Consider the following 25,787-nt stretch of genomic DNA (forward strand, 5'->3'; position numbering starts at 1 on the left):
TTTCTGGCAAGAATTTGATTTCCGGAGCAGAATGGTTACCATTCGCACCCTAAGCTCCCAGGTTGACTTATCGTGGTAGGAGAGGTCCCTTGTCTCAAGCTCCCCAAAGATGCTTCAAATACCCCCTGTCAGGGTGCCTACAGCTACTGGAGATACAATTTGATTCTACGTTGAAATCATGGGAAAATTTTTATGCTTGTTGATACCAAATTATGACCAACTCTTGAAATCGACGAGTAGCAAGCTCAGTCGACGAGAACAAAGCTCGATCAAAACATAAGTCACCAACGAATAAAGCAATCAACAACTTGAAGGGGATTGATGAGGGCCTTCACCAGTGGATGAGATTCATCGACGGTTTAACCATTGCATATTTTGCTAAGTGCTCAGTGAGTGTCTTCCAAAGCTTCTTTTCCCTCTTGTTTTCTTTTTCAAATGTGCTTCTCTTAAGTTCTCTTTGCTTTATGATAATAGATCTTTCACCAATCTCAATATCTTTCATTAATACCATATTGTTCGTCACGTACAGGTCTGTTCATATACCTTGCATTTCCTTGTAAAGCAAGTAGCTGAGCACTACAACCAGGTGATCACCACTAATGCAAGCGAGGTCCAACTAAAATGTGCAATGCAGCATTTAAGGGTCCGCTACGTCCACACACCAATACCAACTCCAATGACAAAATCGTGACTTAATCGGAGGCGAAAATGCAGTGGATTTGATTACGGTGGCTCAAGCCATGCACTGGCTCTTGAGCTGTCTGCTTCAGAAGTTGGGAGGTGTGATTGCAGTGTGGTGCTACAATGATCTTAAAGTGAGCCCTACATTCGATCTGGTCATGAAACACTTCCACGACACTACACTGCCCTTCTGGGACCCCATCTTAAATTACTGAATTGATGGTTACAAGAAACTCCCTTTCCCATTTGAGAGTGTGGGGTTGGGATGCGAAGGTGAGCCATTGCCACTGCATATAACGAAGGAGCTCTCTTTCAAAGGGTTTCTGAGGATGTTAGGGTCAGGCTCCGCAGTTACTACAGCTAAGGAACAAGGTGTTGATTTGTTATCTGAAGGCGTGGTGAGAGAGCTTGAGGATGCAGGGGGCTGTCCTGATTTGTTCAGGTGCATTGTGTACACACCTTTCATGCTTGCTGGCGCAGTGTAAGCGGTAAATGTCTGTCTTTGAATTCATTAGAATAGAATTGAACTGGCATGAGCAATTGAAATGATCCGTTTGATAGCCATTTTTCACAAGCTGAGAACTTATGAAACCTTATCTCAGACCTTGTGCTGAGCTGATTTGCATATACTCTATCGTATCTCTGTCAAGCTTGCCAAACTTAGGAGGGGAAGGAATGATTCGACACTGACTTATGTACTTGGCTTCATCGTTGAACGAGTGTTAAATGCCCATATCCTTCCGGTCTCAAGCCGAGGTGCGAAACCAATTTAGTTTTTCGTGTCTTTTGGTTCTTGTATGGTTCTGTTCTTTTCCTTTCTGATAGATCAAATGTTTATTTGCCCCTTTCTTTCCCTCCATAACCCACACAATGGTATGCAAGCCCTATTTAATTCATGAGTTTGTTTGGATTCTACTTCTTAATCTGTTCGTCTTCGGTGTGTGCATTTCTGATCACGTCGACCAGAGCTCCCCTACGGAAACATTCTTCATAAATCCGTCTTTGTTGATATGGTTCAGCACTCATTGGTTTACCACTCCATGACACTTAACAATCGTCTTGAATTCTCTTTTCCCAGACCAAATCCTTCTTCGGCCTTTCAGGCAAGCGTTCTTATCCAGCACTAGTACTTTGATGTATAAAAAACTATTTGTACTTTCCAAAACCAAGCAAGATAAAATGTTTGTAAGTAATATGACGGATGTCAAACGAAAAAAGCACGGGTAATTTCGGGATATACAAAAGCTAAGAAACTTTCGTACTTTCTTGTCTGATTTAGATTTGGATAGGTTGTGTTCTTCCGCCCCCGCCCCCACCCCCCCCCCCCAATAAATTTTGTATTTCTAGGCTTGAGCAGAGAAAATGAAACTTGTGGAGGTTGGATTGCATCAAGCGGGTGAATGCGTATTGACAATGCGATATGGATATGATTATTACGTTTTTAGCCAGACTCTCGCTCTAATGATTGACATATATAAGACAGTATAAAGTTAATGTTAATCGGGTTTGAATATCAGTCAACGATTCAGTAAATGTTACAATGTTATCACCTAAGATAAAACTACTCCTATGGATATAATGGATGACACACACACACACACACACACACACATATATATATATATATATATATATATATATATATATTAAAAATCAACACCTAATTTAGTACATGAGAGCATAAAGTAAAGTGAAAACAAAAAGTGTGTTGAAGGATTAATGACAAGGAATTGCGGCTTGAGTTCGGGCAAGTAGAGACAATGGCGCGGGAAGTGTGCGTGTGTTATGCTAGCTGTATACGTTTTGTGTTATATTCTGGGGTTGCTACAAGTACAACTACATTCACGCCAAAATAGCCGACAAATGATATCTGAGTAGCTTCATGAAAGTCAACGTCTGGTATCCAAGCTAAGCTTCCTTATCCAACACTATAAGACCGACTCCAGTAGATCTAAACATAGTACATATGAACCTCATAAATTTAGTCCAAATGACACGATTGGTGAATTTTTTTATTGCACAAATTGCATTAAAAAAAAATCTATTGTAGGAGTACGTTAAAATATGCTGCAAGTATAGATAGATACTTTCTAGCAAAAAAAAAGTATAAATAGGTACTGCACATGAACCAACATGTCTTGTGGACAAAAAGTAAGGGGTGAGTAAAAAATGGTTCGAGTTAAAGCAATCAACCGAACAGTTTTTTGCGGTTTGGTTAGGTTTAAAAGTACTTTTTTGGAAAAAAAAAAAAAAAAGCACAACGGAGCACAAATCAAATCAGAATGTTTTTCATGGTTTGGTTTGGTTTCAATTTTTTTGAAACCAAATCAAACCGCAAAATCATATTGTGTAAATTATTAATTTTGTTAATTATTTTTGCCATCTATATATGGAGCAGCGTACTGATTTTCATTGTGTGTGAATTCATGAATTGTTGTAACCGTAGATTTTGGTTTTCTTCACGAAATTACAAAACATGAAGAGAAAAAAATGAAAGAAAAAAGAATGATTAAACTGAATCAATCTGCCAAAAACAATTTAGTTTGATTGGCTCATGACTACATTACGGTTTAGTTTGGTTTCACTTTTCTTTAAATCGTATTTATGTAGTTTAGTTTGATTTGACGTCCAAATCGTACCAATCACACTGTGCTCACCTCTTAATAGTTTTAATAAATAAGTGTGGTAAAAGATTTGCGTAATCATTTTGTTTTTAATATAAAGACACATTTTATAAGAAAATTTGAGTAGTTAAATGTAATCAATTCGAATAAGAGGCAATAAGGCGAAGAAAACAAAACAGATACTCGATGGTGAATTGATAAATATATGCTGAGGCGGTACACAGGTGGTGCATCTCTTTTTGTGGAGAATGCTGCAACTGAAATAAATGCAATATGAAGGAGATCTTAGCTTAGAGTCCCATGTGTGATCTGGGACGCGATTCTTTAAGCATATTTTGTTATTATGTACTTTTACATATATGTATATATTGTGATTTTACAATATTGGACCAAGATGTTAAATATGTCCAACCGTAGATATAGCTATAGAATAATTGAAATTGATTTAACTGTTTGAGAATAATTTTTTTTTAAATCCAAAAGTTCAAATGCGAATTCAGAACAGAGGATGTTACATAGCCAGAGTCATGTGGCAGGTACGAAGAAGAAGCTAAAAAAATTGGGCGTGTGAAAAGGTACACCTCTCTTGACCAAAAAAAAAGGTACACCTCTATCTCTCTTTGTTTTCTTTGGTCGCCTCCTTATTGTCATCGACCTTATTGACTAATGGTAACTGCACCTGCTGGGAAGTTGCCACTACGCGTTTTTTATTGGGTGTGTGAAAAGGTACACCTCTATCTCTAGGTGCTCTTTGGTAAGGGTGAGCGGTTCCCAGTTCGATCCGATCCAACCTAAGAATAAAAAATCAGACCGGTTCCCAGTTTGTAGGATCAGGAATCGGACCGGCTAGTTTTGGGACTCTGGACTGATTCCAATGAGACCAATCACTTAATGGTAAAGGTAAGAGGAAATTGGGAAAGTTAGATTAGGCTTTCTATTTTTTTCAAAAATTTTAAAAAGTAAATAAATATATATGAAAAAATTAGAAAAATATATATATTATTGGTCCGGTCCAGTTCCCACCCTAGAACCGGGAACCGGACCATCCGGAAACCGGTTCCACTTTTAAGAACCGGGAACCGGACCAAACCGGTCGGTCCGGTCCAGTCCGGTTCGGTCCCAGTTAGGGCGGTCCATCTTGCTCACCCCTATTCTTTGGTCTCCACTTATTATTTAAAATCCATCGACTTTATTGACTAATGGAAGCTGCAACTATTGGGAAGTTGCCTATACGCATTTTTTTATGGAAAATAGAGTTAAATTCAAATATGTGAAGCGTATTGTATTTTTATTAGAATTTTGTTAACAAGTACTCTAAAGGCATTAGTTAAATTAAACATCAACACGTGAAGAAATTTTGTCATTTTCAAAATACTATTTTTCTCATATCATGCACCATGATTGTATTGAAAATAAAAATATTCTTTTATTAGGAATGACTAACGAGTGCCGAGCAAAATACTTTTAATTGTTGCCATAGCATGTCCTGTTCATGATATGGTAACAAATGTTTCACAAATTTTCTAATAATGCCGCTTCTCTCTAAGTAGGAAACCATGTATTACCATTGTTGTTGATGTCTGGACTCTGAACCGATCTTTTGGTCTCCATATTAGATCCAAATATTCCAATTTTTTTTGAATTTAATGGTGAGCTTAGTCCATTATAATTTCCCGAGTCGATTGGTGGTTGGCTCATATCTCGACTTTTGTTAAAATTAATAATTTTTCAATGATCCTCTAAAAATCTCGAAGGTCTTCGTCGTCACTTTAATATTAAAGTCAGAGACTTGTATTGGAGAACCGCAAAACATACTTGGCTTAGTGCGAAATTGCCTATACCTGCTTCCAATGCGCTAGATGAAAAAGAACTACTCTTATGGATATAATGGATGACATCAACACCTAACTTAGTACATGCGACAATAAAGTAAATGTGAAAACAAGGAGTATGTTCAAGGAGTAATGAAAGGAATTGCGGCTGAGTTCCGGCACGTAGAGACAATGGCGCTTGAAGTGTGCATGTGTTCTGCTAGCTGTATATGTTTTTTGTTACAAAGTTTTAGTTTTATGCGTTGGCTAAGTCAAATAAGGTGGGTGATTAAGTAGATCGAATTCTTTCAATGGCCAGAACGCACCGTCCTATAACGTTCAATTTTTTTTTTTATGATTGATAAACTAAGAATTAGTCCTAAAGAATTAGCAGGGCTAGCTCACAAGCTTGAAGAACAGAGGTAAAGTGCATATAGAGGCTCAAGTTGAGTTGTACATTTGTTGTCCAATTGAAAAGTTAATTTGGGTAAGTACAAAGTAGATTTGCGGGGTTCTCAAAGTCGGTTTATTACCCTGCAAAGGGAAGTCATGTTATGCTCGTCTTAGTAAACTCTAGAGTTTTAGAAAGAACAGCAATTTTAGAGAGACTGCGATTTACTATAAAGCTTCATGGGAGAGATACAAAGGTCAAGATAGAGAATGTGTATTATAAGAGCATTTTGTTCGAATTAATTTTTGTATCATGAGAGTAATAGAGGTACCTTATAAGGTGAGAGAGTTAACATACCGTAATAGTGTCTTCATAGGCTTTGTATATTACGATTCTCTTGTGTTGCTACCACTAAATTCATGCCAAAAAAGCCGATAAGTGATATCTGAGTAGCTTCACAAAAGTCAACATCTAGTATTGGAGTCAAGCTTCCTTGTCCACATTATAAGACCACCTCCATTAGATATAAGCATGCTATTTATGAACAGTATGAATGTAGGATTTTCCAAATGACACGATTGGCGGATTTTTTATTGTAAAAATTGCATTAAAAAAATCTATTGTAGGAGTACGGTATAATATGCCACGAATATAAATAGATACTCCACATGAACAAAGGGGTCGTGCGGAAGGGTAAAGTAACGGGTGAGTAATAATTGGTTAAAGTTAAAAGCAAATCAAACCAAACAGGTTTTTGCTGTTTTTTTTTTTTTTTTGGTAAGGAAACAGGTTTTTGCTGTTTGGTTCCGTTTAAAAGTACGTTTTTTTGAAAAAAAAAAACGGTTCACAAATCAAACCAGAATGTTTTTTGTGGTTTGGTTTGGTTTTCAAAACCAAATTCGCGAAATCTTGCTGTATAAATTATTAATTTTGTTGATCACTATTACTATCTATATATGGAGCAGACTATTGATTTTTTTTTTTGGGAAAAAACCACCAAAAACCCCAAACTTTGCCATCTGTGACACATTTACCCCGAACTTTTTTTTGTGACACCAAAAACCCCGAACTTTACTTTTTGTGACACATTTACCCCAATGTATTTACTCTATGGGCATTTTCGTCTTTTTGCTTTTTTTTTTTTTTTTTTTTTTTTTTCTTTTTTCCTTTCCGGATCCCAGGGCGCCCATCGCCGGATCCGCGAGGGCGGCCCTCGCCGGGCCAGCGAGGCGGCCGTCCGCTGCCCGCCGGCGTCGGGCGAGGTTCGCCCTCGCCCGGGCGAGCGAGGGCGGCCCTCGCCAAATCCGGCGAGGGCGGCCCTCGCCGGCGTCGGGCGAGGTTCGCCCTCGCCGGGCGGCCCTCGCCCGGCTCGGGCGAGGTCGACCCTCGCCCGACGCCGGCGAGGGTCGACCTCGCTGAGTCGGGCGAGGGCCGCCTCGCTCGCCCAGGTGAGGCGAACCTCCTCGCCGGCGGCCGCCTCGCCGGATCGGCGAGGGCCGCCCCCGGATCGCGAGGGCCGCCTCGCCGGATCTCGGCGAGGGCCGCCTCGCCGGATCCGGCGAGGGCCGCCCTCGCTCGACGCCGGCGAGGGCCCCCCTAGCCGGATCCGGCGATGGGCAGCCCTCGCCGGATCCGGCGAGGCCCCCCCTCGCCGGAAAGGAAAAAAAAAGAAAAAAAAAAAGAAAAAGCAAAAAAGACGAAAATGCCCATGGAGTAAATACATTGGGGTAAATGTGTCACAAAAAGCAAAGTTCGGGGTTTTTGGTGTCACAAAAAAAAGTTCGGGGTAAATGTGTCACAGATGGCAAAGTTTGGGGTTTTTGGTGGTTTTTTCCCTTTTTTTTTTGGTCAAGTTGATTTCAATGAGTGTGAATTTATGAATTGTTGTAACTGTAGAATTTTGTTTTTTTTTTCATGAAATTACAAAACATGAAGAGAAAAAAATGAAAGAAGAAAGAATGATTAAACGTAATTAATCCGCAAAAGATAATTTGGTTTGACTGGTTCTTGACTATAATATGATTTAGTTTGGTTTTATTTTTTTTTCATATCATGTTTATATAGTTTGATTTGGTTTGATGTTCAAATTGTACCAACCACACCGTGTCGACCTCGTAATAGTTTTTATAAGCGTTAATACCATAAAAAATTCCAAACTGGTACACTTGTGACAATTTCACCAAAAACTAATTTTTTGACCATAAAAAACCCCAAACTGGTACACCTATGATAAATTTACCCATAACTAATATTTTGACCACTAAAAATTCAACTGGTACATTTATGATAAATTTACTCTCCGTTAGTTTCCATTAAATTGAATTAATACAAAAAAAATTACAAACTGTTACACCTATGACAAACGAAGGGTAAAATATAAAACTGGAACATCAATCAACTGTCGTGTGTTATTTAACAAAAAAATTTGATAGTAAAACTTAATAAAAATAAAATGATAGTGAATTTGTCATAAGTGTATCAATTTGGGGCTTTTGGTGATCAAAATATTAGTTCGAGGTAAAATTGTTATATGTATATCAGTTTGAAGTTTTTTATAGTATTAATCCTAGTTATAATAAAGAAAAAACTGTGGTAATAGATTTGCGCAATTATTTTGTTTTTAATATAAAGACACATTTTTCAAGAAAATTTGAGTAGTTAAATGTTTTTTATCTGCACCGTGTGCTTCCCGATGGAGCTCCTCCTCCGCAAGCCGCAGTCCCTCGAGCACACCTAGGGTGTCTCCAGCCATCGTCGATTCTGCATAAACAGACTTCGCGAAACCGTGAATCAGCACTCCCCGGTGATGGTCGCGAAACTACTCCGGCGAGCCCGTCAATTCCGCACGATCGACGTTAATTTTCAAGGATCCCTTCGCCGGTGGTCGCCGTGTCTGAGGTAAAGCTCATCTCCTGCGCCTTTTCCTCTTTCTTGCTTGGGTTCCACCCCCAAGAAGCTCCTGTGTTCTGTGATTGCGAGCTTGATGGCTGAGCTCGGGTCCGGCCGGCGAACTCGGAAGACTCCGAGGTATCTAACATACCCATCTTCTCCACGTACTTCAGCTGTGCCTGGGGACCACGCTAATTGCAGAGTAAGCTCCTATGGCGAACTCAGAGACAGGGACGAGCACCGGCAATACATTAGGAGGTGAGTACATGGTGTTCCTGAGTTTCAGAGGGCCCGACGCTCGCCGCGGATTCGCCAACGTCCTCTACCACGACTATAGACTTAAGAGATTTCGGGATTCACGTTTTCTTCGATGACGAAGAGCTTCGACCGGGCGAAAGAATTAGTGGCAACCTTCTGCAAGCGATCGATGACTCTAGGCTCTACATACCCATCTTCTCACTAAAATACGCTTCGAGTCACTGGTGCCTCCGCGAGGTTGCGAAGATGGTGGAGAACACCTCTGAATCTAGAAGAGAAGATGGGAGTGAGAAGTGTTGGAGTTGGCGAATACTTCGGGGATCCTTGTTTCTCACACCGGGTACGCCCACGTGAGCTTAGGGAAACTGAAGAGTTGTCCGACGACACGTGACCCATGCGTGCGGAATGCGGGGGTTCGGGGGTAGCGCCCCCGACACGGGTGCCCCGCTACCCGGTCAGCGGGCGGGGGTTCGGGGGCAGCGCCCCCCGACGGGGGTTCCGCTGACCCGTATGGTGCGAGATTAAGAGATTTCATATAGGTTTAGGTTTTAGGCCCGTTTGGGGCATATATATATTTTACTCATTTTTCTGATCATTGTAACGAGTTGAGTGGCTGTAAACCGAAAACATAGTGAAATCTCTTTGCAGGACGTAGCCCTAATCGAGGGTGAACCTGGGTAAATTCGTGCATCGTCTATTTTCTCTGTTTTCTGCGTGATCGTTCTGTTTCGGTTCTCGATACATCCCTTCAATTGGTATCAGAGCCGGAGTTGTTCGAGGAATTAGGGTTTATTCGAGATGTCAGGAGGATCACGAATTGAGATAGAAAAATTCGATGGGACGCGATTTGATCTGTGGAAGATGAAGATGGAGGATCTTCTTTGTGATCGAGATCTCTGGTCGGCAATCGAAACGGAAAGGCCTGTTGCTGCGCAACCTGGTGTTGTGATAGGCAAGGAAGCGGTGAACGATGGGGATTCAACTTCCAAACCGGCAGATCCGAAGGAGATTGAAGACTGGAATCGGATTGATCGGAGAGCAAAGGGTTTGATTCGGCTTTGTCTCGCAGACTCGATTCTGACAAACGTGATGGGGGAATCTACAGCCAGGGACCTATGGCAGAAACTGGAGTCGCTGTATCAAAGTAAGTCGTTGGTTAATAAGCTGTTTTTGAGGAAAAAGCTGTATAATCTTCGGATGCATGAGGGCGACTCGTTTTCTGCACATCTGTATAACTTTAACACATTGATTAGTCAACTCGTATCAATCGGTGTTAAGTTCCAAGATGATGATAAGGCAATAACACTGCTCTGTTCATTCTGCCGGATTCATGGGATATTCATGGGATCGGTGGTGGGGATAAGGAATTATCGTATGAAAGTGTGTGTTCTGCTTTGTTATCGGAGGAGACACGAAGAAAGGGATCGGGAAATTCCGGTAAAGAGGCATTGGCGGCTAGGGGAAGGCCAGCAGAGAAGACTCTGAATCCGAGAGGACCCAGATCCAAATCTCGTGGGCGATCGAAGAGTAGGGAGAGGAGGGTACAGTGCTGGAAATGTCAAGAGTGGGGCCATGTGAAGCGGGACTGTAAAAACAAGCCAGTTTTTAAGAAAGAAGCTGAATCATCCTCGGGTAAAAAGGAGGTCGATGCAGGAGATATGTATTTGGCTGCTGCGTGTATGGCGCAGTCAGACAAGGATATATGGTTGATCGATACCGGTGCTTCATACCACATGACGCCTCATAGACACTGGTTTTGTGAATATGAGCAATATAATGGTGGGGATGTCATGCTCGGAGATGATACTGCAGTTCAAATTGTCGGGCGTGGCAGGGTGAAGCTGAGGATGAGTAATGGCACGGTGAAGACTATTCCAGACGTGATGCACATACCCTTGATGAGTAGAAATTTGTTATCAGTCGGTACGATGGCTGATTCGGGGGTTATTTTTAGCTGTGATAAGGATTCGTGCAAGATGACTCGAGGTTCTATTGTGATTGCACGAGGAGTCCGTTACGGGACATTATACAAGCTGCTCGGGGAAACAGTGACTGTTGGTAGCGGGTTCGTTTCTGAAGAGGCCAAGGAAGATGGACATGATACGTCCATGTTGTGGCATCAGAGGTTAGGGCATATCGGTGAAAAGGGACTGTCTACCTTAGCTTCAAGTCAGATGGTAGAAGGAATTCCAAAATGCTCTATGGGTTTCGGGTTCTGTGAACACTGTCTCCATGGAAAACAGAACCGAGTTAGCTTCCAACACACTGGTACAAGAGCAACTGAGGTTCTCGAGCTGATTCACAGCGATGTCTTTGGACCTACTCCAACTCCATCTATTGGAGGATCCAGGTACTATGTATCGTTCATAGATGATTTTTCGAGATATAGTTGGATTTATTTTATTAAAAGTAAATCAGATGTATTCGAGAAATTTCGAGAATTTAAGGTTTTGGTTGAAAACCAATTGGGCAGGAAAATCAAGGTCCTTCGTACAGATAACGGAGGTGAATTCTGTTTGGATAAGTTCGAGCAATTTTGTGTGGATAATGGTATTGCAAGGCAGAAGACGACTCCATATACGCCTCAACAGAATGGGGTAGCCGAAAGATTAAATCGGTCACTCATAGAAAAGGCAAGATGCATGCTGAGTTGGGCAGGTTTGGGGACAGAATTTTGGGCAGAAGCTGTAGCCACAGCCAGTTATTTGAAGAACCGGTCACCGACCTCATCAGTGAAGGATCGTACACCATATGAGGCAGTGTTTGGGAAGAAGCCGAATCTGTCCCATGTTCGGGTGTTCGGGTGTGACGCATATGTTCATGTACCCAAGGAGAAGCGGGGCAAGCTTGACAACAAGTCTGAGAAGAACATATTTGTCGGATACAAGGAAGGGGTCAAGGGCTATAAGCTGTGGAATCCAGAATCAAAGACTATTGTATACAGCAGGGATGTTGTCTTTCGTGAATCACAACCCTAGGTTGGCACACAGAAAGGTGATGAGCCCAAGAAAGTGGTAGTGCTTGAAGAAAGTCCTAAAACTGAAACTGTGGAGATGGTTCCACAAGGCACGCTAGTAGAGTCTGATTCTGAATCGGAGCAAGGGGACTTGGTTAATGAAGTCGAGGATGCAGATTCAGATGAAGACCTGGATACAGATAGCATGCCGGCTCTCAGGAGATCGACGTGGGAAAGAAAGGTACCACTTCGATACTCACTTAGTGCTTTGAGTACGTTTCATGCTTTGAGCATTACCGGAGATGATCCTAGTTCTGTAAAAGAGGCGAGATCTATGGATGATGCGAATCAGTGGGAGCTCGCAATGATAGATGAGATGCAGTCGCTTGATAAAAGTGAAACATGGAGCTTGTGTAAATTGCCTAAGGATAGAAAGGCAATTGGGTGTAAATGGGTGTTCAAGCGAAAGCTGAAACCGGATGGGACTATAGAGAAGTACAAGGCTAGGCTTGTAGCCAAGGGGTACTCTCAGATTGAGGGAGTTGACTATGATGAGATTTTCTCTCCCGTGGCGAAGTTGACCTCGATACGGTTTGTTCTGTCCATAGCATTTGCATATGATCTTGAGGTAGAACGAGATGGATGTAAAGACGGCATTCCTTCATGGGGACTTGGAGGAGGAGATATATATGAGGCAACCAGAAGGCTTTGAAGTAAGAGGAAAGGAGAATTTAGTGTGCAAATTGAAAAAGTCTTTATATGGGCTGAAGCAGTCACCGAGGATGTGGTACCAGAAGTTTGACACGTACATGCTCCAGCTTAATTTTGTGCGTTCAAATTCTGACCATTGTGTTTGTGTGAAGAGAACGGGCGATCAGTTTGTCATTCTCACGCTATATGTGGATGATATGTTGTTGATCGGGAATAGTGTGAAGATGGTGAATTCCGTGAAGAGTTTGCTGGCCAAAAAGTTCGAAATGAAAGACTTGGGGCCTGCAAATTTTATTTTGGGCATGCAGATTAGGAGGGACCGTGAGAAACGGAAGCTGTAGCTAGGGCAGGAGAAATACATAAAAGAAATATTGAAGAAATTCAATATGATAGACTGCAAGCCTGTTGGTACCCCTATACCTTTAGGGACCAAGCTATCTGCGGAACAATGTCCAAAAACAGATGAAGAAGCTGAAGAGATGGCCCGAATTCCATACGCGAGTGCAGTGGGTAGCTTGATGTATGCTATGGTGTGCACGCGTCCGGATATAGCCCAAGCAGTGGGAGTCTTGAGTCGATACATGTCTAACCCAGGTAGAGAACACTGGAATGCGATCAAAAGAGTTTTCAGGTATCTTCGTGGAACTTTGAATTTTTCTTTATGTTTTGAAGGTACAGGGAATGGAAACATGCTTGATATCGTAGGCCATGTAGATGCTGATTGGGGTGGAGATATTGATAGTAGACGGTCCACTAGCGGATATGTTTTCACATTGTTTGGTGCTGCATTGAGTTGGATGAGCAGGAGGCAAAGCGTGGTAGCGCTTTCTTCTACTGAGGCTGAGTATATGGCTCTTACTCATGCTGGAAAAGAGGTCGTATGGTTACGGCGGTTGTGCTTGGAGCTCGGTTTTGAGAAAGGTGCCATAGAGGTGAGATGTGATAATCAAGGGGCTATTTATTTAGCTAAGAATCCAGCATTTCACTCACGCACAAAGCACATTGATATACAATATCATTTCATCCGAGAAAAGGTAGAGAAGAAAGAGGTTCGGCTTGTAAAGGTCGACACGGTAGAAAATAGTTCTGACTTCCTTACTAAAGCCGTCACAGGTGCGAAGTTTGAATGGTGCTCTACTGCGATTGGATTGAAGAAGAATGATATTGGAAAGGCCCTCATTTGCACGAAGTATCCACCAAGTGGGAGAATGTTGGAGTTGGCGAATACTTCGGGGACCCTTGTTTCTCACACCGGGTACGCCCACGTGAGCTTAGGGAAACTGAAGAGTTGTCCGACGACACGTGACCCATGCGTGCGGAATGCGGGGGTTCGGGGGCAGCGCCCCCGACACGGGTGCCCCGCTGGCCCGGTCAGCGGGCGGGGGTTCGGGGGCAGCGCCCCCCGACGGGGGTTCCGCTGAGCGGGCGGGGGCTCGGGGGCAGCGCCCCCGAAACCTCAACGGGTTTGGGCTGGCCCGTATGGTGCGAGATTAAGAGATTTCATATAGGTTTAGGTTTTAGGCCCGTTTGGGGCATATATATATTTTACTCGTTTTTCTGATCATTGTAACGAGTTGAGTGGCTGTAAACCGAAAACATAGTGAAATCTCTTTGCAGGACGTAGCCCTAATCGAGGGTGAACCTGGGTAAATTCGTGCATCGTCTATTTTCTCTGTTTTCTGCGTGATCGTTCTGTTTCGGTTCTCGATACATCCCTTCAAGAAGGTGATATTGCCCATCTTTTATAACGTGGAACCTGATGATGTGAAGCTGAGGACCCAATTGTACAATAATGACATTCTGAATTTGGAGCAAATGATGGAGGATCAGAAGAAGAAGTTCAGCTCCGAGGATGTAGAGATGTGGCGGCAAGCTCTCAGAAGAGTTGGTGGCATCAGCGGGTTGGACTCCCAGGATTATACAGGGTAACCATCTAACTGTGAATGCTAAGATTATTTTTTACCATCAAAAGGTAGATCTAATAAAAATTCATCAATTATATTCCAACTCCAATCTCGCTAAATTGAAATAAAAAGCCTCAAATTCTTTCTTTATTTATTTTTTATATCATGAGACATCCACATTTTTCTGACGTAATATAATTATTATGATTTCGTTTTTGACATAACTTTCATCGTATAAAATTTTGGCTTTGCTTCATCTTTTTTACACTAACTCGATGAAGAAATAAGTAAATTTAATACTGCTGTAACTCATCACACATTTATATTTTAATTCTTCTACTTGATTTAAAGATTAAACATTTCTCTTCCTCTATTCCTTCAACTTAAACTTGTAATGGATGTTCATGTTTGATATTCATCATGTTCCTGAAATTTTGGGTGCAACATTGAATTTTTATTGAGTCTTTAGTCCAAATTATTCGAGTCCCGTTTCGATTCGTGCCCTTTTTCATTGGATAATTTGTTGTTGCCACCTGACCCCCCTAAAGAAATTAGCTGCCTCATAATCATAAGGCAAAGGTCCATACATGTAGACATGTGATAACCCATATGACTACTGAATAGAGTGATCATGAAAAGTAAATCACTGATTAAATTTTTGAGGGCAAGCGCCCTCAACGACACCCTCAAAACTTCAGGAACATGATGAGGGCGCTTGCAACAAGCTAGTTGAAGTTCAATTTCTCAGTGTCTTAAAATCGATGGAGAGCTTATCTATTGAGAGATGCCAATCTTTTGAGAGGTCGGTTTGTCCGTCGAAGGAGCCAGGGTGCAATGAGCTACAAGATCCCGAATTGACCGATGGTTGGAGGAGAGTGTCTCTTGCCTTTAGTTCCCTAAAGATGCTTCAAAAACTCAAGCTGTCAAAGTGCCCAAAGCTACAGGAGATTCAATTCGTTTCGACATTGGAAGCATTGAAAATATTTGCTGTTAAATGGTGCATTTCGTTAAAAAGGTTAGGCGGTTTGTCAAAATTAAGGAATTTGGGGCATTTAGAAATTAGAGGCTGCGGGAGCTTACAAGTTGTTGAGGGCATTGACGAGTTAGAGTTTTTGGATCATTTGGAAATATATGCGTGCAGATCAATGGAAAGGATTATTGATGCAGCAAGCTCAAAAATACCAAACGAGTGCTGCATACGAATCATGAATTGTGGGGAGTTTCCCGACTGTATTCCAATATATCCACAAATCATCACTTGGGGGTCGTACAGAGAGAAGATTCTGAATGGACCACTACAAGCGTCGGATTATGAATATGAAACAATTTTTTCCGACCTTGAAATGCCAGCAATGTTATATGACTCTAAAACAGAAACAGAGGATCCTCTATCGGAAAAGGTGCGCCTCTTTTCTATTCATACATCATCCCTGTTTGTTGTGCATCATTTGCTTTCCATTTCTGTAACAAAAAGGCCTTTCGTTAATAAAATTTAGGTCCGATAGACCTCAGCCCATCTTGTTATTTCCTTCCGCAGGATCAGGAAAATAAAGAGAAGAAGAGAAAGAGAGAAAAATAGAGTCGGCAAAAGCAGGAGGGAAAGTCCCAAAAAGTCTCGTGAAGTGGAGTAGCTCTCTCGACAAAGTTCTCGAAAAGGCGTTTGTCTCAAAGAAGTCCGTGAAGTAGGCGAGTAATTCATCCCAGCTCAGCAGCAGCTCATATCTTTGTCGACCGGTGAGCACATGCGTCTTGCGTGCCACATTCCGTAACATGACCAGGGGATTTTCGTCTCAATTTTCTGATTTAACCCAATTGCACGTGCCACTCATGTCAACTGGGTTAAAATTAAATGGCCAAAAAAAAAAAATGAAACCTAGGTTCTTCGAGTCAGCACCAGCGGTGCTAGGGTTCTTTGCTTCACTCGATTGGAAATGGAGGATCGACGGTGTAGCGAGGAAGGAGGGCAGCGGTGCGAACGACTTGGATCGAAGCTAACCCTGCGAGGCGATTGCATGCATGTCCAAAACCTGGGTAGGACTTTTCATTCGTTAAATTTTTGGGTTTTCGCATATGAAATTTGGTGTTTGTGTTTGGGAGTGAAACTCCTCGAGAGATTATCCATATACATCAAGTTTGAGTAAACTGAGAGAAGCGAGGTGTCTTCTTGCACAGAGCTAATCGAAGTTTAATTTCTCGGTGTTTTAAAATCGATGGAGAGCTTATGTATTGTTGACTGCAAGTATTCGAGAGGTTGGTTTGTCTGACGGAGCTACAAGCTCCCGAGTTGACTTATGGTGGGAGGAGAGTTCCCTTGTCTCAAGCTCCCTAGGATGCTTTAAGTACCCGCTGTCGGGTGTCTAGAGCTACTGGAGATTCAATTTGTTTCTACGTTGAAATCATGGGAAAAATTCCATGTTTGGTGACACCAAATAACGACCAACTCTTGAAATCGACGAGAACAAAGCTAGATCAAAACAGAAGTCACCCACGAATTAAGCAACCAACAACTTGAAGGGGATCGATGAGGGCCTTCACCAGTCGGTAAGATTCATTGACAGCCAACCATTCCATATTTTGCTAAGTGCTCAGTGTCTTTCAAGCTTCTCTTCCCTCTCGTTTTCTTTTTCAAATGTGCTTCCCTTTCCTTCTCTTTGCTTTATGGTGATAGATCTTTCACAAGTCTCAATTTCTTTCATTAATGCCAGATTGCTCGTCACGTACAGCTCTGTTCATATGCCCTGCATTTCCTTGTAAAGTAGGTACCTGAGCACTATGACCAGGTGATCGCCACTGATGCAAGCGTGGCCCAGCTAAAATGTGCGATGCAGCATGTTAGGTTCCGCAACGTCCACACCCCAATACCCATCTCCAATGATGAAATTGCGACCTTAATCGGACGCGAAAATTCAGTGGATTTGATTGTGGTCTGCTCAAGCCGTGCACAGGTTAGACCTCCCCAATTTCTATTCCCTCATGACCCGTTTGCTCCGGAAGCTGGGAGGTGTGATTGCAGTGTGGTGCTACAATGATCCTGAAGTGAGCCCTACATTCTATCCGGTCATGAAATGCTTCCACGACACTTCACTGCCCTTCTGGGACCCCAACTTAAAGTACTTAATTGATGGTTACAAGAAACTCCCTTTCCCATTTGAGAGTGTGGGGTTGGGATGCGAAGGTGAGCCATTGCCACTGCATATTATGAAGGAGCTCTCTTTCAAAGGGTTTCTGAGGATGTTAAGGTCATGGTCCGCAGTTACTACAGCTAAGGAACAAGGTGTTGATTTGTTATCTGAAGGCGTGTTGAGAGAGCTTGAGGATGCAGGGGGTGGTCCTGATTTGTTCAGGTGCATTGTGTACACACCTTTCATGCTTGCTGGCGCAGTGTAAGCTGTAAATGTGTCTTTTGACTTCATTAGATTAGAATTGAACTGGCATGAGCAGTTTAAATGATCCATTTGCTTGCCATTTTTCACCAGCTGAGAACTTACGAAACTCTAGCTCCGACCTTGTGCTGAGCTGATTTGCATGTACTCTGTCGTATCTCTGTCAAGCGTGCCAAACTTAGTTGGGGAAGGAATGATTCGGAACCGATTTATGTACTTGGCTTCCTCATTGAACGAGTGTTGAATGCCCATATCCTTCCGGTCTCAAGCCGAGGTGTGAAACCACCTTAGTTTTTGGTATCTTTTGGTTCTTGTCTGGTTCTGTTCTTTTCCTTTCTGATAGTTCAAATGTTGATTTGCCCCTTCCTTTCCGTCCATAACCTAGACAATGGTATGCAAGTGCCCTATTTAATTCATGAGTTTGTTTGGATTCTACTTCTTAATCTGTTCCTCTTCGGTGTATGCATTTCTGATTACGTCGACCAGAGCTCCCCTGTGAAAACATTCTTCATAAATCTGACTTGGTTGATATGATTCACGACTCATTGGTTTACCACTCCATGACACTTACAATTGTCTTGAATTCCCTTTTCCCAGACCAAATCCTTTTTGTCCAGCACAAAATGTAATGTCACCACCACTTACTCGCCTTTTAAGTATATAAACAAAAGCAGGAACATCTCGTTGGGGGAAGGAATTCACGTGTTCAATCTCATACACAAATCTCTCCAAGTTGATGTGATGACCTCTCAAAGGACGAATTGAAGATAGTAATTTTTACCGGTCAGTTTCCTTCGTTAAAAAACTATGGTCAGCGGGAACCAATACAATTCTTGCTACCAAGCATACGAATCGAATTAAAAAAACCTAGTGGTACAGAGAGACGGCGATTCACTACCCTGCAAAGGGAAGTCATATTATGCTTGTCTTGGTAAACTCTAAAGTTTAGAAAGAATGGCAATTTTAGAAAGACGGCGATTCACTACAGAGCTTCATGGGAGAGATAAGTCAAGATAGAGAATGTGTATTATAAGAGCATTTTGTTCAAATTAGTTTGTGTATCACGAGAGTAATAGAGGTACCTTATAAAATGAGATAGTTAACATACTATAATAGTGTCTTCGTAGGCTTTGCAAATTACAATTCTTTTGTGTTGCTATCACTAAATTCACGCCAAAAAACCAATACATGTTGAGGTAGTACTTAGGTGGTGCTTTTTTTTTGTGGAGAATGCTACAAATTCAATAAATGCAATACGAAGGGAATTCAGCTTAGAGTCCCATGTGTCATCTAGGAGGCGATTCTTTCTTCTTCTTCTTCTATGTTTTTTTGGGTCGACGTACTGGAAATTTCATTAATTCAAAGCAAGTTTGTGAACGTCAAAAATTAAAAGATCCAACATTGGTTTCAGGAGATAAGATAGTCAATTAGTGGGGAGTTTCTATTTTTTCCGCTGGGTTTTAGCCACCCAATCCGCTAGCTTGTTCGCTTCTCTTGGGGAAAAGGCTAAGCGCTCTCCACTAAGGATGTGTTTGTTTCGCGGAATATGAGCGAACTGAAAAACATTTTCTGAAAAATGATCGCTTATGTCGTTTAGAAAAATAAATGAATAGAAAATTTTTTCATCACTGTCGCGACCTCCCCGAACCGGCCCCGCCGCCTAAGGGGTTCGGCTAATGGATTACTAAGTTAAACCTAGCTCAAGCTCTCCCAAGCCCATACCAATTCGCGACTTAAGTTTAAGTTATTAACATGCAAATCAATTTCATCTAGGAGTCGCCACTAATCAATTTTTGGTGGGTCGATTAGACACCCAAGTAAAGCACGGGAGAAATGCTTTACTTCTACGAACCAGAGATTCAATGGGTACGGGGACTTGATTACACTAATTGACCAACTAGTGCCCTTTCGGTACCTAATCTTGCTCAATTCACCACCTAACGTGTTCACACTAATTGGGAGTTTCAAAATTCCATTTCTAACTAAGCTAAGGGAAGCCACAATTAATATCTAAACCTAACATGCATAATTGACCACATGCAAAGTTAAGTTAAACGCACAAATCAAAGCGTGTGAATCAAACAAGGTGCAATCAAACATAAGCTAATCATGCAAAATGGGAGAGAAAAAAAAAACAATTTTAAAAAAAAACAATTTCCAATTTTTTATTTTCGAAATTTTTTTTTAAAAAAAAAATTCGAAATTTTTATATATTAAAATAATATAAAACGGATCCGGGTCGGATCTCCACATCCGACCCGGATCAGGACTGACCCGGGCGCGCCAGCCCGGGTCCACCGCCGAACCGGGCTCATTTGTTGAGCCCGGTAAAAAAAAGTTTTCTTTTTAAAGAAAGGGCAAAAGGAAAGGCCCAGCCCAAATTTTTTTAAATAAATAGAAGTCCAATACTCTAAAATCATCGGCCCATCCGCGAAATGGCCCAAGACCCTAAAAAAAAAAAAAAGGCTATTCTAACTAAACTAAAAAAGAGGCCCAAAACCTAATAAACCCTAAGCTCACGAATAAAGGAAATCCAATCTGATCAGACCCGCGACCCGACCTGGACGTGAGAAACCCTACCCGGTTTGCCCGGCCACCTGACCCGACTTGCGGCCGCCCGACGCCTTGGCTGGCCAAGCCGCCGCGACGGGCCTCCCCCGAGCACCAACCTCCGCGGCCGACGCTGCACCTCAGCCCGCATCGCCGCCTCAACGAGGGGCGGCGAGCGTCCTCCACCCGTGTCACCGCCATGGCGACCGGTGGTTGACTGGGACCGTCCAAGCCTCGACGAGAGGCTGGCCGGCCGAGAACCAGCCAAATCCCGGCGAGGGACCGGCTGGCTGCCTCCTCTCGCGGCTACGCCCGGACCGCCGTGACCACCCGCGGTATGCCAGGACCGTCCGACACTCCCAAAAACGCACCAGAACAGAGACAAACCAAAGAAATTTGGTTCGGGCAAAATGTCGAACAGTTGGTGCGCGCGATGAAAACGACAGATTTTAGGCTCGATCGAGGCTCAAACGCATCCGAAATTTACACACAGAAAATGCATGGACAAACAGGATCAAGCTCGAGGTGTCACGGGCCGGAACTCGCGCGAGCCGGACGGCCGCGAGCTCCGGCCAGTGAACCCGAGGAACAGGGGAATGAACAACAAAACAAACAGGGGAGGGGGGTCGCCGTTGCGGCACTTCCTATCCGGTTTGGGGGCGGCGAACGACGGCGAACTTGATGGATCGGACTACATCCGGTCGCCTCGCACGCCCCCAAGCCGGAATCCTCGGGAAATTACCCCGAATCAAACCGAACAAAAAAAAACCCGACGAAACTCGGGGCCGGGACCTACCGCGAGAAACGTCGGAGCTTCGCCGGCCGCGGTTGAGGCGCGACGGTCGTCGACGGGAGCCCGTTCGGCCTCGGATCTCTCTCGCCAACGCTCTCGGCCTCACCCTCTCCCTCGGATATCTCTCTGTTTCTCTCCGATTCTTCTCACTCTCTCTGTTCTCTCCCCCTCTCTCCGGAACTCTCTTTGTTCTCTCGCTCTCTTTTAGCTCTATGTTCTTCTCTCTCTTTCTCCGGTCTCTGTTTTTTTTTCCCTCTACCAGAACTCCCCCACTTTTAACGTCCAGAGAAGGAGGAGGCTCTGCTTCTCGGCTTTCCCCCCCCCCCCCCCCCAGTTCAGCGCACGGCGTAGGGTAGGAGAAGTGGGCCAGCGTTGACTAATTCAACGCTGGCCTCTCTCTCCTTTTCTTTATTTTAATTTTTTAATAATTAATTAATTACATTTTTTTTAAAGAAATTTTTTTAATTAAATTTTCGAAAATAAACAAGGGAAATATGTTCTAATAGGCCCTATTAATGCAAATGCACCTATTGTCTACATGCAATTTTAAGAAAATATTTTTGGTTTAGGGGTTAAAAAATTAATCCCTAATTTTTATGCGATAAAACCCTAAATGGATTAGGCAAAATTTAGGTGTCAACAGCTGCCCCTCTTTGAAGGGGAGCTCGAAGAGGTTCCATTCAAAGACAAAAGACACCTAAATTTCGTTGGCGGAGGACATGGGATGGCGCGATGCTAAAGCATGAGGGGTGATTTTTTTATTTTTTTTTAAGGGACAAAACTAAGATGACGTTTAGGGACTAAAACCCAGTAAACGTCGGAAATTCCACCTAGGGATTAAAACCCTATGAGCAGCTAAGATCCCGCATCGGGACTAAAACCCTATGAACGGCAATAGGAACAACACCTTGGAGGAACGCCTAGGGACTAAAACCCTAAGAACGTCTAAGATTCCGTCTAGGGGCTAAAACCCTATAGAACGGCAAAGGGAATAAAACCCAAAAGGAACGCCTAGGGACTAAAACCCTATGAACGTCTAAGATTCTGTTTAGGGACTAAAACCCAACAAGTACGCCTAGGGACTAAAACCCTATGAACGTCTAAGATTCTGTGTAGGGACTAAAACCCAGCAAGTACGCCTAGGGACTAAAACCCTATGAACGTCAAAGATTCTTTTTATGGACTAAAACCCAACAAGTACGCCTAGGGACTAAAACCCTATGAACGTCAAAGATTCTTTTTAGGGACTAAAATCCTATGAACGGCGATAGGAACAATGCATCGAAAGAGCGCCTAGGGACTAAAACCCCATGAACGACAATATGAACAATGCCTCGAAGGAGCGCCTAGGGACTAAAACCCTATGAATGGCAATATGAACAATGCCTCGAAGGAGCGCCTAGGGACCAAAACCCTATGAACGTTGAAGATTTAGCTTAGGGACTAAAGACCTGTGAACAACTACGATCCCGCCTAGGGGCTAAAACCCTATGAACGGCAATAGGAACAACACCTTGAAGGAACACCTAGGGACTAAAAGCCTATGAACGTCTAAGATTCAGCTTAGGGACTAAAGCCCTGTGAACAGCTAAGATTCCGCCTAGGGGCTAAAACCCTATGAACGGCAATAGGAACAACACCTTGAAGGAATGCATAGGGACTAAAACCCTGAAAGTACGCTTAGGGACTAAAACCCTATGAACGGCAAATTACACTCAAAATCTTGAAATACCTAATGTTTTTCACTCATGATTTTAATGTTGCCAAAAAACATGGTTTAGGGATAGACCTGTGAACCTTTTGAAATCAGGGTTTCGAAAGAGACCCAGAACCTTTTGAAATCGGAGATTAAGAGAAGACCCGGAATCTTTTGAAATCAGGGTTTTGGAAAAGACCCAGAACCTTTTGAAATCGGGGTTTAAGGGAAGACCCGGAACCTTTTGAAATCAGGGTTCAAGGGAAGACCCAGAACCTTTTGAAATCGGGGTTTAAGGGAAGACCCGGAACCTTTTGAAATCAGGGTTTTAGGAAAGACCCAGAACCTTTTGAAATCAGGGTTTAAAGAAAGACCCAGAACTTTTGAAATCGGGGTTTGTGAGAAGACCCCAAACCTTTTGAAATCAGGGTTTTAGGAAAGACTCAGAACCTTTGAAATCGGGGTTTGTGGAAAGACCCAGAACCTTTTGAAATCAGGGTTTAAAGAAAGACCCAGAACTTTTGAAATCGGGGTTTGTGGGAAGACCCCGAACCTTTTGAAATCAGGGTTTTAGGAGAGACCCAGAACCTTTGAAATCGGGGTTTATGGAAAGACCCGGAACCTTTTGAAATCAGGGTTTAAAGAAAGACCCAGAACTTTTGAAATCGGGGTTTAAGGGAAGACCCGGAACCTTTTGAAATCAGGGTTTAAAGAAAGACCCAGAACTTTTGAAATCGGGGTTTGTGGGAAGACCCCGAACCTTTTGAAATCAGGGTTTCAGGAAAGACCCAGAACCTTTTGAAATCAGGGTTTTAGGAAAGACCCGGAACCTTTTGAAATCAGGGTTTAAAGAAAGACCCAGAACTTTTGAAATCGGGATTTTAGGAAAGACCCGGAACCTTTTGAAATCAGGGTTTAAAGAAAGACCCAGAACTTTTGAAATCGGGGTTTGTAGGAAGACCCGGAACCTTTTGAAATCAGGGTTTTAGGAAAGACCCAGAACCTTTGAAATCGGGGTTTGTGGAAAGACCCGGAACCTTTTGAAATCAGGGTTTAAAGAAAGACCCAGAACTTTTGAAATCGGGGTTTGTGGGAAGACCCCGAACCTTTTGAAATCAGGGTTTTAGGAGAGACCCAGAACTTTTGAAATCGAGGTTTTAGGAAAGACCCGGAATCTTTTGAAATCAGGGTTTAAAGAAAGACCCAGAACTTTTGGAATCGAGGTGTCATGCAATAAATGCATAAACCTCTGCATTGCGTGGCTTAAGGACAAACGCACGAACCTTCAGAAAGCACGGTCCCACGTGGGAAAGACTTCTCATGTAAGAATGGTTTCGGGCTGTTAGAGCTTGTTGTACATGTCGATCAAAAGATTCCAAAATGGATACTGCACATTTGACAAAATGTGTTATACCAAATACTCTAGTAATGAAGGCATACCGGGCGAGATCAATGTCTTTTGATTACATGTCATGAGAGACAGTATCAAAAGGGTATCATCCATGAGAAAATATTGATCGTATGAGCAATTCAGGATGGATTCAATTGTTTGGAAAGCATTCAACATCCTTCAATATCGCAAAATTGCCTTTAGGCTTGAAAGACGTCATTAATCATCAAATTTCGTTAGGAGAAAATCTTTTGTCAAAATGATCTTAACTCATGAAAAGGGCTTGTTAAGTATGCCAAATGAGAACTCCTTAGTCGGAAAGGACTTCTTACATACTCTTCTAGGAGGCAGCTCGATCCCATCCATTAACGTGGGAAGTAAATCTAATCTCTCTATATACCTCACATTATTAGTGTCGGAGGCTTAGAGAATCATTCGCAATAAGCACACATTGACCAATCCAAGAGGTCTTTTGTAAGGACTATAATGCGGGCTTGGTCATGGTTTCGACAACGGATAAGCATTGACGGCTAAGAAATGAAATAATCATTGATCATCATTTTCGCCAGGTTTACAAGTCAAGAAACCTTAAGATGAGATAAGATAACTTTGCCCCCACTTCTTCGAGCGATAGCTTGTTTGGAAATCCAAATTTCTGCTTAGACTATCCCAATCCGAAGAGATTTTGGAGAAGGTTATAACATTGGTTTGGGTAAAGGCTTGAAAGGCTCAGAAATTTTCAAAAAGGATTCAAAAGTTGGTGATCACCATGGCATCATTACCATATCATCCAATCTTTTCGAGGACACTTCCCTTTTGAAGTCTAATTTGTCTCGAAAATCCATTGACTAATCATTTCAATGCAAGAGCTTTGCTCTTTTTTCTAATGGCGTTTGCACTTGCCATGATCTTTCTTTCTTTCTTTCTTTCTTTTGTAAGCATTTTGCTTTTGACATCTTTTTACAAGAGAACTTTTCTCTTGATGTGACTTTTTTTTTTTACGGGCATTGGCCTTGCTTTTACTGGGCACACTGCTTTTTCATGCCCCCTTACTTTTATTTGACTTTTGCTCATTTGAACATTTTGAACTCCTAGGACTTTCGAGATTTCTTACACTCTATCACATAAGTACCAATTGACTCGGTAAATTATGCGCCTTGCCCCAGTGTGGGGAGACAATCACCACTCGGGCTTTTGAAATGAATATTCAGGCTCAACATGGCTAAACAAAGGGTATGAGTGTTTGGGTAGAGAAAGAAATGATCTTCTTCATTTTGGGATGTTTCAAGCTTCCATAAGGACTCACCTGAAGTTATCACAAAAAGATTAATACAAGTAAGGGCAAAGAAGTCTTTCTCATCTTTTCCTCCAAAGAACGTCAATCAAAACCTCCAAATTTGCCCCGTTGTGGGGTGATTTCTGACAGGGGTATTTTGTAGAAATTCTCCACATGTAAAGGCTCAAAGGGGCTTGACTATGGTCACCTGTAGTGTATAGGATAGACGAAAGAAATGCCTCTTTTTACTTTGATCTATGTACTACTCGCGAATGAATCTCTTATCCTTAAACAACACATGTTTTCTTTTCCGCTCAACTCTCAAAGTGTTTATGGGATATGTTTGGGAATAACTTGCCTTTCCTCATTCTAAGTATTTCTCGCTTGGCATGATTAACATCTCCCTTTCATTTTGTCGAGATCATCACGGATTGATTAATCTCCACAGGGAATTTTGATGCAAAATGAATGATC

General features: G+C 42.5%; 1 protein-coding gene and 2 pseudogenes across 1 annotated transcript in view; all 3 read left to right on the plus strand.

Moving 5' to 3' along the window:
- The first annotated feature begins 341 nt into the window (after positions 1–341).
- On the plus strand, positions 342–1,518 carry LOC115666846 (uncharacterized; annotated as a pseudogene).
- Positions 1,519–14,047: 12,529 nt separating this feature from the next.
- The window catches only part of LOC115669103 (disease resistance protein L6-like), a 30,235-nt gene continuing 18,495 nt past the window's right edge, over positions 14,048–25,787 (plus strand). The window contains exon 1 of the mRNA XM_056312560.1: positions 14,048–14,246. Coding sequence (XP_056168535.1) covers positions 14,137–14,246 — 110 coding nt within the window. The 5' untranslated portion in view covers positions 14,048–14,136. The remainder of the gene's footprint in view (positions 14,247–25,787) is intronic.
- Positions 16,721–17,617, plus strand: LOC130138436 (uncharacterized; annotated as a pseudogene).

Source organism: Syzygium oleosum, unplaced genomic scaffold, assembly GCF_021117445.2.
Source record: "Syzygium oleosum isolate NSW1041296 unplaced genomic scaffold, Sole_v2.1 Sole_v2.06, whole genome shotgun sequence".
Lineage (NCBI taxonomy): Eukaryota > Viridiplantae > Streptophyta > Magnoliopsida > Myrtales > Myrtaceae > Syzygium > Syzygium oleosum.